General features: G+C 41.6%; 1 protein-coding gene across 1 annotated transcript in view; it reads left to right on the top strand.

Moving 5' to 3' along the window:
* The window catches only part of tlcd1 (TLC domain containing 1), a 62,699-nt gene that overhangs the window by 22,835 nt on the left and 23,944 nt on the right, over positions 1–15,920 (top strand). Inside the window, exon 3 of the mRNA XM_063031819.1 lies at positions 3,641–3,723. Within this exon, the coding sequence (XP_062887889.1) occupies positions 3,641–3,723 (83 nt within the window). The remainder of the gene's footprint in view (positions 1–3,640; positions 3,724–15,920) is intronic.

Here is a 15,920-nt window from a genome sequence, read left to right as displayed (position 1 = left end):
AAAAAACATTTCCACAAGAAGATGCACCTAACAAGTTCATTTTCACAGAGAACTGCCATGGAATGCCCTTCTCTCATTACTACCATCAGGGACGACGTACAGGAGCCAGAAGACACACACTCAACATTTTAAACAGCTTCTTCCTCTCTGCCATTAAATTCCTGAACAGTTAATGGATCCATGAATCCAACCTTACAGTTTTTGCTGTATTTTGCAATACTTGTTTATATTTCTTATCGTAACATATATAATGTATTGCTGCCACAAAACAAATTTCACAACGTATGTCAATCATATAAACTTGATTATCATCATTCCTGAAAAGATTTACGTCACAAAATTTACTTCAGCATCATAAAAAAGGCATCATTTTTCATTAGTTAATGTAGCAGATTATTTGATTATTGAAGTATCAGTCTAGCTGTATGCTGTTGTGATTTAGTATTCAAATAAGTTTTGATGAGTTATATAATCAAAGTACAGATTTGCAGAAGCAGACACAACGTTGTTAGCTATCTCAAGAAGGTACAAAGTGCTTTACAGCCAATTAAGTATCTTTGAAGTGTAATCAGTATTATAAATGTATCCCCATGAATTTCAAATTATTAATGATCAGAAATGCTGTTTTTTGTGAAGTTGATTGAGTAGCAAACAGTATGTTGGCTAAATTACCATGAATAGTCCATGTGACAAGTAAAACTAATCTTATAAAAACTCTTCTTCAATAGGGTGGCACTGTAGTGTGGTGGTTAGCACAACGCTTTACAGTGCTGGCAACCTAGTTAAGTTGGGGGATTGCTGACCAGCATGGCTTGAGGGGCCGAAAAGACCTATTCTGCACTGTATCTCAATAAATAAATATAAGAGTGCTATGGGAAAAGATGGGATGTTTTTGATATTAATAACAAAGAAGATCCCAAACTGAAGCACCTTGTGCCTGTTGCAGTATGTGGACCCTATAAGTTATTTGGTGCTACTTAAAAATAATATCCTCCTTAAAATATTGGATCACATTAACAAAACTGGCAATCAATCCATTCATCTGGGACTTGAATTTGTGTAAATTAACAGTTGGTTTTGCCTTCAAAATATTGAAAGCCACGGTTCGAATGAGAATGATTGGCACCAGAAGTCCCGCTGATTTTATGTGAATAAGATCAAAGGCAAAATGGAAATGAAAGTTCTTTCCACTTAACTTTGGCTCAAATGTAATGGAAAAAGCGTAAATGAAATTAGATTATCTGTACAGAATGCCAGGAATACAGATGAGATAGACTCAGAAGCTTTTCTAAGAAACTGTTTTTGATTTTATTTATTTAGTGATACAGTGTGGAGAAGGCCCTTCCGGCCCTTTGAGCCCTGCTGGCCTAGCAACCCCACAGCCATGATTAACCCTAGGCTAAACACGGGATAACTTACACTGACCAATTCCCTACCCGGTACGTCTTTGGACTGAGCACTCGGGGGGTGGGGGGGACCCCACACATGCCATGGGGACGACGTACAGAGGCTCCTTACAGAACTGCACCGGAACTGAATTCCAAACTCTGGAGCACCCTGCGCTGTAATAGCATTGTGCCAGCCGCTGCACTGCCATGGCGCCTGTTGAGATTAGAACGATTGCTTGCTGAAGTTTAATAAGTGGGGCCTCCCTCATTTTTTAAAAGGCGTATTCATGCTGATTTCCCCCCTTCTCTCCCTCACATTATCTTCACCATCACTTTTGCCCTGCCTCGCCCATTTCAGAATATTTATTAATGGAGAAGAAAGAAAGGGACTGGCTTTTATGTCACCCTACAGCACTTTAGGATGGCCCCAAGCACTTTACAATCATTGAAAGATGATCTTTAGAGACAAGGCATCCAATTTGTGTACATTAGCTCCCTCGCACAGCAGTGTGCTAATGACTGGATTTTAACAATCCTGGTTAGGGGCAGCATGGTAGCGTAGCAGTCAGCGCACGGCCTTACAGCGCCAGCGATCGATAATCAGGGTTCAATTCCCGCCGCCACCTGGGAGGAGTTTGTAAGTTCTCCCCTTGACTGCGCGTGTTCCCGCTGGGTGTTCTGCTTTCCTCCCCCGTTTCAAGGAGGTACATCTAGGGTAACTGAGTTGTGGGCATGCTACAGTGGCACCTGAAGCATGGCCACAGTTGCGGGCTGTCCAGCACGATATGATTCGATGCAAACAACACATTTCACTATATACTAAGGTGTTTTGGTGCACAAACAAAGCTTTATCTGGTTTATCTTAGGAGTTAGATATTGGTTGTTGGCACGTGGCCAAGTGGTTAAGGTGTCGGTCTAGTGATCTGAAGGTCACTAGTTCGAGCCTTGGCTGAGGCAGCGTGTTGTGTCCTTGAGCAAGGCACTTAACCACTCATTGCTCTGCAGCGACACCGGTGCCAAGCTGTATGGGTCCTAATGCCCTTCCCTTGGACAACATCGGCGGCGTGGAGAGGGGAGATTTGCAGCATGGGCAGCTGCTGGCCTTCCATACAACCTTGCCCAGGCCTGCGCCTGGAAACCTTCCAAGGCACAAATCCGTGGTCTCATGAGACTAACGGATGCCTGTAGATATTGGTTAGGCGGCTAGAGAGAAATCTATTAACTCATGTAGGAGTTATTGGTCAAGGTTAAATATTCAAGCTTCTAAAGTTGAACTTGAATCATTGGTTGCAGGGGTCAAAGGCCACTAAGCCACAATAGATGATCAAGCCCTGAGAATCAATTCTATCCAGGGGGATATGGGCTCCAAGCTGAGTGGACAACACATTGATACAGACAGTAGAGCTGTTTCCTCGCAGTTCCTGCAGTCCGGCTTCAATCCTGACCTCTGGTGCTGTCTATGTGGAATTGGCACTTTGCCCTCTGACCTCCATGGGATTTGATTTTTCTCTCAACTTCCAAATTTGTGCTGTCTTCCGTGGAATTCATTGCCACAGACAGCTGTGGAAGTCAAATCATCAAGTATATTTAAAGTGGAGCTTGATAAATTCTTAATGAGTAAGGGGGGGTGGTCAAAGGTTATGCGGAGAAGGCAAGAGAATGGGGTTGAGAGGAATAATAAATCAGCCATGATGGAATGACGGAGTGGACTCGATGGGCTGAATGGCCTAATTCTACTCCTATGTCTTATGGTATTTTTGGATAATTGGCTACTGTAAATGAGTGTGGGTGAGTGGTAGATTCTGGGGGTAGTGGATGGGAACCTGGGGAGATTGAAAAGAGCTTGCCGTGGGATTAGTGTAAATGAGTGCTTGATGGTCAGCGTGATCTTGATGGGCCGAAAGGCCTGTTTCCATGCTGTATGAATCTATGCTGTATTATTGGGCAGAAATGAGAATCATCAGCCCGGCCATTATCCACTGCGCCTCTTTAAGCAGCATTGAAGGCAAGTATGTTACTGGTACCCTGGCTTAGACCTAGACAGCATTATGAAGGTTTCTGATCTTATGATTGCACCGGGCGTAAGCCCACGCAATGAACCAGTGGGTGGGAAACTTGTTTACTCTTACTATTTTCTTAAATATTCAATTTGTTCATGATCCAGCTGTTTGAATAAGTACATTGTTTTTCTTGTCATCTGTGGCTTTTAAATAATAGATTCATAGTTCTATGCATTATTCTTTCTCCCCCAGGTTACTTCATCCAAGATGTGGCTGATATTATCATGAATGGACAGTCTAGAGCTTCCTGGGAGTTCCTGTTGCACCATATGTTGGTAATTATTCTGTGGAGCTTATAAACTAGATAGCATTTCAAATCAATTTTTCACTTAAAAATTGTTAAAGTAAATTGCGTTGAAGGAATACTTGCTTTCTGAATATTCTAACACTAGGTTTTGGGTCCTGTAAAAACCCCCTCTGCCTGGCGAAGTCAAGTGCTACATCGAGAAGGCACCAGTAGTCATAGCAACCGACAGCGTTATCTGCTGATGCAATACAGGAGCTAATTTTATGAGTCACACTGCCGGCAGGGAGCCCTGTTTGATGAAATCACATACAGTATCCAGAATCTTAGACCAATAGTTTCTGTGTTGCATCTTGCTACAATAGCGCTGTGTTCGTATATAAAAGCTGGAGATACCCAGCAGGTCAGGTAGGATGTGTGGAATGTGAAAGATAGCTACATAACAGAATTAGAAAGAAGTTAGAAAATGTTGTGGAATTGTAAACAAACAACTGATCGTCTGTGAAAGCATAGAGCCCTGTAGTGTTCTGTGACTCCATAACTATGGCTCTTTTTAATTTGTGCTATTCAGTATTGGGCTCTATGCTAGCCTGTGCCAGACTATTAATCTGCCTAGTCCCATTGACCTGCACCTGGACCATAGCCCTCCATATACCTCCCATCCATGTATCTATCCAAATTTCTCATAAATATTGAAATCGAACCTGCATCCATAACTTCCACTGGCAGCTCGTTCCACACTCCCACCACCCTCTGCATGAAGAAAGTTAGACCTCATGTTCCTCTCAAACATTTCACCTTTCACCCTTAACCCATGACCTTCTGTTGTAGTTTCACCCAACCTCAGTGAATAACCTGCATAGATTTACTCTATCCATACCCTTCATAATGTTGTATCCATTTATCAAATCTCCTCTCATTTTCCTACACTCTAGGGAGTAAGGTCCTAACCTGTTCAATCTTTCCCTATAACTCAGGTCCTCGGGTACTGGCAACATCCTTGTGAGCTTTCTTTGCACTCTTTCAACAGTATTGATAGCTTTCCTGTGGGTAGTTGAGCTGAACTGCACTCAATACTCCAAATTAGGCCTCATGAACATCTTATATAGCTTCAACATAACATCCCAACTCCTGTACTCAGTACATTGATTTATGAAGTCCAATATGCCAAAAGCTCTCCTTATGACCCTATCTACCTATGACGCCACATTGAAGGGATTATGGATCTTGATTCCCAGATCCCTCAGTTCTACCACACTCTTTAGTGCCCTTCCACTCAGCATGTAAATCCTACCATGATCTGTCCTCCCAAAGTCTAACACCTCATACTTGTCTGCATTAAATTCCATCTGTCATTTTTCAGCCCATCCTTCCAGCTGATCCAGATCCTACTGCAAGCTTTGATAGCTTTTCTCGCTGTCTATTTAGCCCCCAATCTTGGTGTCATCCCCAAATTACTGATCCACATTTACTACATTATCATCTAGATTGGTGATACAGATGACAAACAACAACAGGAACAGCTCCAGTCCCTGCAGCACACCATTAGTCACAGGCTTTCAGTCAGAAAATCAAACGTCTTCTACCACTCTCTGTCTTCTACCACAAAGCCAACGTCAAATCCAATTTGCTACCTCATCCTGAATGCCATGCCACTGAACCTTCTTAACCAAACTCCCATGTGAGACCTTGCCAAAGACCTACCCCACGTAGACAACACTGCCTTGCCTTCATCAACTTTCCTGGGAACATCCTTGAAAAACTTCGTAAGATTGATTAGACATGACCTACCATGCATAAAGTCAGGTTGACTATCCCTAATCAGTCCCTGTCTATCCAAATAATTATTTATCCAGTCTTTTTATAATACCTTCTAATACCTCATCCTCTACTGATATTAGGCTCGCCCTCCTATAATTTCCCAGCTTATTCTTAGAGCATTTCTTAAACAATGGGACCACAGTAGCCCTACTCCTGTCCTCTGGCACCTCATCCGTTGCTAAAGAATCAGAATCAGGTTTATTATCACCAGCATGTGTCGTGAAACTTGTTAACTTAGCAGCAGCAGTTCAATGCAGTACATAATATAGAAGAAAATATAATAAATAAGTCAATTACAGTATCAATTAGATTAAAAATCGTGCAGAAACAGAAATAACAGATATTAAAAAAGTGAGGTAGTGTTCACGGGTTCCATGTCATTTAGGAATTGGATGGCAAAGGGGAAGAAGCTGTTCCTGAATCACTGAGTGTGTGCCTTCAGGCTTCTGTACCTCCTACCTGATGGTAACAGTGAGAAAAGGGCATGCCCTGGGTCATTTTAAATATCTCTGCTAGGGTCCCTGAAATTTCTGCACTAGCCTCCCATGAGGTCTGAGGGAACACCACCTCAGGTCCTGGGGATTTGTCTATCCTGATTTGCCTCAACATAGCAAACATCTCCTCCTCTGTAATCTGTATATCGTCCGTGACTTCACTGTTGTTTTTCCTCACATCTATAAACTTTGTGTCTGTCTCCCGAATAAAAAAAAAATCATTTAAGATCTCCCCCATCTCTTTCGGTGTGTTAAATGTTTATTAATTTTAGCCAACCTGTTTACCTGCTTCCTTCCTCCTCCCTTGCCTCAACAATATCTCTCCCTTTGTAGGACACTGGTACCTCTCTGATGCCCCTAATCAATATGATTCTGTGTCTTGTACCCCTATCCCTGTTTCACATTTTCTTTCAACAAAGGAGAAGGCCAATCAGCCCATTGAGTCTCTGCCAGCTCTCAGAACAATGCATGCAGTCTATTGCCTCTTATTTCCCTGAAAAAATGTTCTCTCCCACATGCTCATCTGCTTCCAGTCCACTTGCTGTCCACCTATATTAGGGGCAAGTTACAGTAGCCAGCTAACCTAACAGCATGTCTTTAGGATGTGGTAGGAAACCCATGTAACCACAGGAAGAAGATGCAAACCCCACAGAAATTGCATGCAAGGTCAGGATATACAGGAGCTGTATAGGACAGCATTAACTACTCTGCCGTTAATCCACACCACAGGTGCAGCTGCCTCACCACGCCAGAGGCCCAGCTTCAATCCTGACCTCTGATACTGTCTCTGTGAACGCTAAAATATCAGAGTAGAATTAGGCTATTCAGCCCATCAAGTCTGGTATGGTAGCCCATCAAGTCTGGTATGGTAGCCCATCAAGTCTGGGTGGTATGGTAGCATTGCAGTTCTTGTACTGCTATTACAGCAACAGAGACCCAGGATCAATAACCACCGCTGTCTATAAGGAGCTTGTACATTCTCCTTGTGACTGCATAGTTTTTCTCCAGGTGCTCTGGTTTCCTCCTGCATTTCAAAGACATGCAGATTAGTAAAGTAATTAGTCACATGGGTATAATTGGGTAGTGTGGGCTCTTTGGGCTGGAAGGACCTGTTACCATGCTGTAAATAAAATATAAAAAAAGGGAAAAGTAAGATAGGTGCAATTCATGTAAAAAAAAACATACAGGAGACACAATGAGGGAGCAGAATGACAACATCCTGCTTTCCTGCTCTTCCAGTGTTTTTTCCCAACATTTTCAAAGTGAGCATGTGAGGAATATCATTACCACCATCAGGTAGACAGATTCAGTGAAGCTTCACAGAGCTCCTTCTGTGCCTGAAGAGTAGATATCTCAACGGTTATACTGAACTCTTTGACCATTGAGTTAGATGTTTGCTATTGGATGTACAATGTTGGACTCCATTCCTAGCTCCTCAGCAGAGGAGGCAGCTCTTACCTGTCTGCAGCCAGATCTGGGCAACATTTAGACATAGGTTGATAAGAGGAAAACAATATTTGCTCCACTGAAGTGCTGGGCATTAGACATCTCCAGCTAGAGAAAGTCTAACTGCCCCTTTTGATATTCAGTGGCATTACGATTACCATTATAGGCATCATTATTGACCAGGCATATAAATGCCACAGCTACAAGAACAGGTCAGAAGACTGGGGATCCTGCAGCTATTGACTTGCCTCTTGAACCCTAATGCTTTTCCACCGTTGACAAGGTGCATCGGAGAAACCTGATGGAATTGATATTGCTATTGGTTTATCATTGTCACATGTACTGAGATGCAATGAAAAGTTTGTCTTACATACTGTTCACACAGCGCACTGAGGAAGAACGAGGTAAAGGCATACTTTAAATTGTCAAAGTATGCATGTACAATGCAACTCTGATATTCGTCTTCTCCTGATAGCCATGGAATACAGGAAGGCCATGGGGTGTTGTTGAAAGAAAAGACATCAACTCCACTCCCCGCCCCCCCAGCAAGCAAAAGGAAATGAAACAAAACTTGCAAACCCCAACATCCCCCACAGAAAAGAAGCAGTGACAATAGCATAAAAACCCCCGCCCTCCCCCCGTAAAAAACAGCGGCAATAGCATGAAATACTCCACCCCCTCACAGAAAAACAGCATCGATAACAGCCCCTGACCCCCTCACTCCTGGAAAAGCACAGCAACAATAGCATCAAAATCCCCAAAACCCACTCTCACACACAAAAAATTAACAAATTACCCTCTGGCCAATCAGTCACAAGAAGGAAAACACTGAAAAACTGAAGGAGACCAATATGAATTACAGTCCAGTAATCACATAAATCTCCCAGTAATCTCATAAATCTCAGAATATCAAAGACGTACGAGGAGAGCAGCTGGACTAACTCAATAACAATGCAGAATAAAATGTAACAACTACAGAAAAAGTGTGGAGCAAGTAAACAATAAAGTGCAAGATCATAACAAGGTAGATTGCAAGGCCAAGAGTCCATCATGTCACACAAGAGGTCTGTTCAAGAGTCGGATAACAGTGGGAGCCTGGTGGTGCGTGCTTTCAGGCTTTTGGATCTCATGGCCAGTGGGAGAAAGGAGAGGAGTGAATGTTCAGGATGGATGGGGTCTCTGATTGTGCTGGCTGGTTTAGTAAGTGAAATACTTTCCACGTACTTGGGTGCGGAAATTCTAATAACTCGCAAGAAGTTTAATACCATCGGTACGAATTGGGAGGAAAATGAGCACTCTGAAGCCCCAGGCCTGCGCTGCCATTTACTAACCTCAATCCCTGTGGCACACCGTTTCTTCTGTTCTTCCACCCTGGAGGAAGAAAAACATTTACGTTGACTCCCTCTCTCTCCAGTTAGCCAGTCAATCTGTGTCACTGTATCACCTCCTACAATGTGAGCTTTTATTTTCTTCCATATCGTTCAAAACAGCAGCTTTGGAAGAGAAAAAGGTTAAAGATTAGCTTTATTTGTCACATGTACAATGAAACATCGAAACAGTGAAATATATTGTTTGCGTCAATGACCAACGCTGACTAGGGATGTGCTAGGATGTGTAAGTGTCCAGCACCAACATAGCAAGCCCACAACTTACTAACCCTGACCCTTACATCTTTGGAAAGTGAAAGGAAACCCATGCAGTCATGGAGAGAACACACAAACTCCTTACAGACAGAGGTGGGAATTGAACCCCTGTCGCTGGCATTGTAAAGTGTTACACTAACTCGTATGCTTTTGAACTGAACCTTAGACATTCTGAAGGCATCTTATCAAATCCCATCGGAATATCTAAGTATAGTACATCCACGCTTATCCACAGAACATGTTATCTCCCAATCAGAATCAGGTTTAATATGTTGTGAAATTTGTTAACTTTGGGGCAGCAATACAATGCAATACATGAGAACAGTGGGGGAAAAAAGAGAACTGCCTTACAGTAAGTGTGTGTTAAATATATATAAAATAGTTAAATTAGCTAAGTAGTGCAAAAAATAGGAAATAAAAATGTAGTGAGGTAATGTTCATGTGACGCTGTTCAGTGAACTCCAATAAATGGTGAAATGTTACTTCACTTTCAAAAAAAATGATAATCTTGCATTGAATTGTTCTAAGTGCCTTTCTCAACATCCTTGATAATAAATTCTAACACCTTCCCAGTGACAATTGTTCCTTTTCAAGCCTTGTGTCACATCGGGAGGCATTTTTGCCATCTCCATAGGATTTGACTTTTTTTTAATGAGGCCGAGTTGCTAGCTCGATGCTCAACTGTGCACGGATGGAAATCACACAAGGTGCCAGCCAGATTTGAACTCAGTGACAATGTTACTGCTTAAACTGGTTCCCTGCTCTTTGTCTCCCTTCTGAATAAATAAATTATATTTACCATTTTCCGATCTGATTGAACCTTTCTGGAATCCAGGGAATTTTGGAAAATTAAAACCTACGCATCATCTATCTCAGTATGGCAAGAGATTCTGCAGATACTGGAAATCTTGAGCAACTCACACCAAATGCTGAAGGAACTCAGCAGGTCAGTCAGCATCTATGGAGGGGAATAAAGAGTTGATGTTCGGGCTGAGACCCTTTTATCAAGTCCTGATGAAGGGCCTCAGCCCGAAATGTTTATTCCTGTCCATAGAAACCACTGTATCTCACTTGTCACCTTTAAGACTCTAGAACAAAGCCCATCAAGAACACAAGACTTGTCAGTGTGTAACTCTGACAGTTTGTTCTTTACCATAGTACTGGTGATGGTCATTTTCTTGATATAATATCCCAGTTAATAGTTACCTCCTTATCCACCCTAAACTACCACTGGCACACAGTGGCTCCAGTATAAATGACCCACAAAATGCAGCACAACTACCAGCCTTGGGTATTCTGGCAGCACTTTTCAAACCTGCACTTTTTATCAGCAAGACATCTGATAGTGAACATATGGAATGCGACCTTCCATGGTCTAGAATACAAGAGCAGGGATGTGATGCTGAGGCTTTATAAGGCACTGGTGAGGCCTCACCTTGAGTATTCTGAACAGTTTTGGGCTCCTCATCTAAGAAAAGATGCGCTGGCTTTGGAGAGTTGTTCAGAGGAGGTTCTTAAGGATGATTCCAGGAATGAAAGGGTTATCATACAAGGAACATCTGATAGCTCTAGGTCTGTACTAGCTGGAATTTAGAAGAATGAGCGGGGTCATTGAAACCTTTTGAACGTTGAAAGGCCTGGACAGAATAGATGTGGAAAGGTTGTCACACATGCTGGGGGAGTCCAAAACAAGAGGGCACAGCCTCAGGATAGAGGGGCATCCATTTAAAACAGAGATGCGGAGAAATTCCTTTAGCCAGAGGGTGGTGTTTATTACTGCAGGCAGCTGTGGAGGGCAGGTCAATGGTTGTATTTAAGGCAGAGCTTGATAGGTTCTTGATTGGACGTGGCATCAAAGATTACAGGGAAAAGGCCAGGGAGTGGGGCTGAGGAGGGGGCAGAAAAGGACCAGCCATGACAGAATGGCAGAGCAGACTCGATGGGCCGAATGACCTAATTCTGCTCCTACGTCTTATGGTCTTGTGGTCTTATCTTGACTTGAGTATATATTACTCGTCCTTCACTGTCATTAGATCTAAGTCAGTGAGCTTCCTATCCAACAACACTGTAGAGGCACCTTCACTAGAAGGACTGCAGAGGTTTGTGAAGAAGACTTACCACACACAACCTTCTCAATGACAAGTAATTAATAAATATTGATCTTGTCAGCAATATCTGATCATAAAATAGAATTTAGGAAAATGGTCATCAGCGATCTTATCCTAAAAATGAATTTAAGAAAATAATTCTTGTTCCTCCTTCTGGGTAAACAAACTATAATAAAGAAGTTTTAAATGTTTTGAAAACTTCACATAGATGTAAATGTGAAATTGAAGAAATGCTGGTGATAGACAATAAATTAGCCAGTGCCAGTGGAAGGACAACCTGAATTCATGGGGTGGCATGGTAGTGTATCACTATTATGGCAACAGCGACCCCCCCCCCCCCGTCACGGTTCAATTCCTGCTGCTGCTGTAAGGGGCTTGTTCTCTCTGAGACCGCGTGGGTTTCCTCTGGCAGCTCTGGTTTCCACCTCCATTCCAAAGAAGTACGGGTTAGGGTTAGTAAGTTGTCAGCATGCGATATTGGCGCTGGAAGCATGGGTGACACTTGCGGGCTGCCCCCAGCACATCCTCAGGCTGCGTTGATGCAAATGATGCATTTTACTGTATGTTTTACTGCACGGCTCAGTAGTGTAGTGGTTAGCGTAACGCTTTACAGTACCAGCAGCCTGAGTTCATTTCCCACCACTGCCTGTAAGGAGTTTGTATGTTCTTGCGGTGTTTGCGTGGGTTTCCTCTGACAGTCCAAAGACATACCGGTTGGTAGTTTAATTGGTCGTTGTAAATTGTCCCGTGATCAGGCTAGGGTTAAATCGGGGGTTGCTGGGCAGCACGGCTTGAAGGGCCAGGAGGGTTCATTCCACGCTGTATCTCAACAAATAAATAAATATTTGAACTGAAGCTGATCAACCAGTGACCTTTCATTAGAAGAAGTGGGCCAACTATAATGTGAGGGTGAAAAGAGGCAGAATGTGTAAACCAATGTCTTATTACATGCTCAGTTTTACTCTGTATTCGATGAAAAAGGTTATTAGTTCATAGAAAACAAACTTGATATATATGGCAAACAGATTTTTGTTTGATAGATGAATAAAATATTGCAATAGGAGGGACTTAACAATGCTGAAAATATGCAGTTTCAATCTTATGATCTATAGAGCAGCATTATAAATGTCAGCATTTTACATACAGCATTTCATTGCTGGAGAAAACAGCGCCTGAAGTTTATGATCTACAGAGCAGCATTATAAATGTTAGCATTTTACAAACAGCATTTCATCGCTGGAGAAAACAGTGCCTGAAGTTTATTTTTAGCCTGTGCCTATTAAGTTGCTGACAATCTGTCATGTAAATTTTAACATTAATATGTAGGTTAATCATAAGATCACTATAGTCTGGAATCTCACAGCTCGGCCAGGCGGCTGATAAATTTACATCTTGACAATCAGCTCTCATCCAGACATTGAAGAAATCATCAGAGAACAATGAAACCATTTTACTTTTTGCACTGAATATGAATAAAAAGTGTTTAATGAATATGCCCTTGTGATACATGTAGAATTATAAACAGTGCTATTTCTGTTCTCAAACGGGAAGAGCTAATGTAAATGCATCTACTTAAAATGATAGTGAGGGTGAAATATGTAGACTGGTGCCAAAGTTTAGCTCTCAGAATTGTGCTAATCAAATATCTAGGGCACTTTTCTTACCGCTGTGCACCAAATGGTGAATCTTGTTTCTGACAGCACACTTCAGGAATTTCGGGCAGGGTGTGTGAATAGTGCTCCAAAATGTATTTCAAACAGAAGTTAAATGTGGCTTGTACTGTGAATTGTAAAATATTCTCCCTAGAGCACAACAGTGAAAATGTGATAATGTTACACCCTCAACTCAGACCTGCTTTCCAAAACAAATCTCAGTGCCAATTCCAGTCTGCCATCCATTTCTTCTGCCTTCTCTGAATGGCATAAAATTCTGGGGCACTTTTCTGCCATCTGGAGTAATTTTGTCTTGCAAGTTGTTGAAGCATTTTTGCATAATAGTTTAGCAGAAGCAGGGAGCTGTTTAAAATTAACATGCTGGCAGCTAAGATAATAAAGGGTTTTAATATGAACATATTGAGCTGATATTTGCTCTGGGTTATTTTCAGGTGTTTGTTACTTTGAAAAAAAAAGGAAAAAAATGAGCGTCTCTGAGTTTTTCCTCAGAAACAATTAAACATTACACACAATTAATAAGTTTGTGGCAAAGAGGAATAACATAAACTGGTGGATCATTGTTGAGACAGGAATGCATGACCTCTATAATGAAAATATTGTGCCAACATTCTGAAGATATTATTTACTCCTATGCGGATATGATGCCAGCTAGTTCAAAGTAAATTTATTGTCAAAGTACATATATGTCACTATATACAACCCTGATTTTCTTGCAGGCATGCTCAATAAACCTAATATAGAATAATAGCCATAATAGAATTAGTGAAAGGCTGCACCAATTTGGGTGTTCGACCAGTGTACAAAAGACAACAAACTGCGCAAATACAAAAAGAAAGAAATAATATTAATAAATAAACAATAAATAACGAGAACATGAAATGAGGGATTTCAGTAGAATGTGAAAGGGAAATCATCAAAGCACCAGAGATGTCTGTAGTTAATTTGTGCTTTATGTGGATGATCCAGGGCTTTAACTGAATATTTTGTTAATTATTTTAGCAATGTAATAAAATAGTAAATTTAACGTGTGCCGAGCTAGCTGAGTGTGGCGGAATGCTAAAGCACAGCTAGTCTGCTCCACATGTGTTCTTGCTTCATGCAGCTAGGCTTCATGTAATTAAATGCAATCATTTGGAATGATGTTTCGCAAAGCAGTTTGTAACATGCTAATGTTAAATAAAGATGTTAAAGGCTGGTTTCTTTCAGGGGCATCAAAATTGCCCTTTAAGTCCATATCTTCCATTTTTCTTAGCTAGGTAGCAGTTCTGTTCAGAATTGTCAAAGCCTGATTGGCAAGCTGTTTATGCAATACAGACTATTTGTGAGTGGATGGAATTAAGGTATGGGTCAGCCACAGTTGTAGTGAGTGCTAGAATAGGCCTGAAGGGCCACCTAACCTACTCTAATCCTGCGTAACAATTTTGCAGCACAGGGTTAAGCCTGAAATGCGTAGGTAATTTCATTAGTTCGGCAGATGTTACGTTTTGTAACTTCAAAACATTAAGTTAATTCAAAGGAAGATATGGGAGTCCAAAATGTGGGTGTAACTTCGAGTTTACTTTAAGCAAGGCGCACGTATCACATTGTAGCATAGCGACGTATGCAAATCATGTACCTATACATATAACTTGTAATAAATTATTTTAAACAAGAATACTTAATCAAACAATATATATACAAGATTACTCAAATATTTTAAATGGACAACAGCAGGGACTTGGCCCTAATTTTTCACCGTTGACAGGGAGCTGTGCATGTTGGTTGCAGGTGTTCAGAAATTATGGGAATACTAGTCCCAATCATTCATCCATCAATTGTACCTAATTGAATGTTGTTATACAAACACATGTTTGAAGAAAACATTTTTAGTACAATTAGCATACAGTACATATTTGACATTTTTGAAGTGCATTAAGTATCGTGAGTTAAAGAAGATGAAAGATTCTATTATAGGGTTTGAATCTTTACTAACAAGACATTCATCCCTAGGCACTAGTGCTATATGTGCAATATGATAGCATTAACAGTTCGACTCTGCATCTGCAAACAATTTCACTGAACTTGATTCTGGTGCCCCCAGTCAGAGATGAATTTCTAGGTAAGTAGTGAGTTTCAGCTCTGGGTTTCCATCCCTTCATGGACAAGGAAATGAAACAGAAAATGCTGAAAATCTTCAGCAGCTCTGGCAGCATAGGTACAAAGTGAAACAGAGTTAATGTTTCAGGTCAGTAACCTTCCCTCAGAACCTTCATCGGACAGATAAACATCTTTGTTTTCTCTGGTTCTCTGCTAAATTCTTGGGCAATCTGTTGGCTATTTCCAGAAGACCATAAGGTATAGGAGCAGAATTAGGCCATTCAGCCCATCGAGTCTGCCCCACCATTTCATCACGGCTGATGCATTTCCCTTTCAACGCCACTCTCCTGCCTTATCCCCATAACAATAGAAAATAGGTGCAGGAGTAGGCCATTCAGCCCTTCGAGCCAGCACTATCATTCACTGTGATCATGGCTGATCATCCACAATCAGTACCCTTTTCCTGCCTTCTCCCCATATCCCTTCACTCCGCTATCTTTAAGAGCTCTGTCTAACTCTTGAAAGAATCCAGGGAATTGGCCTCCGCTGCCTTCTGAGGCAGAGCATTCCACAGAACCACAACCCTCTGGGTGAAAAAGTTTTTCCTCAACTCCGTACTAAATGGTCTACCCCTTACTCTTAAACTATGGCCTCTGGTTCTGGACTCCCCCAACATTGGGAACATGTTTCCTGCCTCTAGCGTGTCCAATCCCGTAATAATCTTATATGTTTCAATCAGATCCCCTCTCATTCTTCCAAATTCCAGTGTATACAAGCCCAGTCGCTCCAATTTTTCAACATACGACAGTCCCGCCATCCTGGGAATTAACCTCGTGAACCTAAGCTGCACTCCCTCAATAGCTTGAATGTCCTTCCTCAAATTTGGAGACCAAAACTGTACACAATACTCCAGGTGTGGTCTCCAAAAGAAATAACTATAACGTTTCACATTCTGACTAATCAAGAA

The sequence above is a fragment of the Mobula hypostoma genome, chromosome 23 (genome assembly GCF_963921235.1).
Source record: "Mobula hypostoma chromosome 23, sMobHyp1.1, whole genome shotgun sequence".
Classification (NCBI taxonomy): Eukaryota; Metazoa; Chordata; class Chondrichthyes; order Myliobatiformes; family Myliobatidae; genus Mobula; species Mobula hypostoma.
This window is presented reverse-complemented; position numbering and strand designations above follow the sequence as displayed.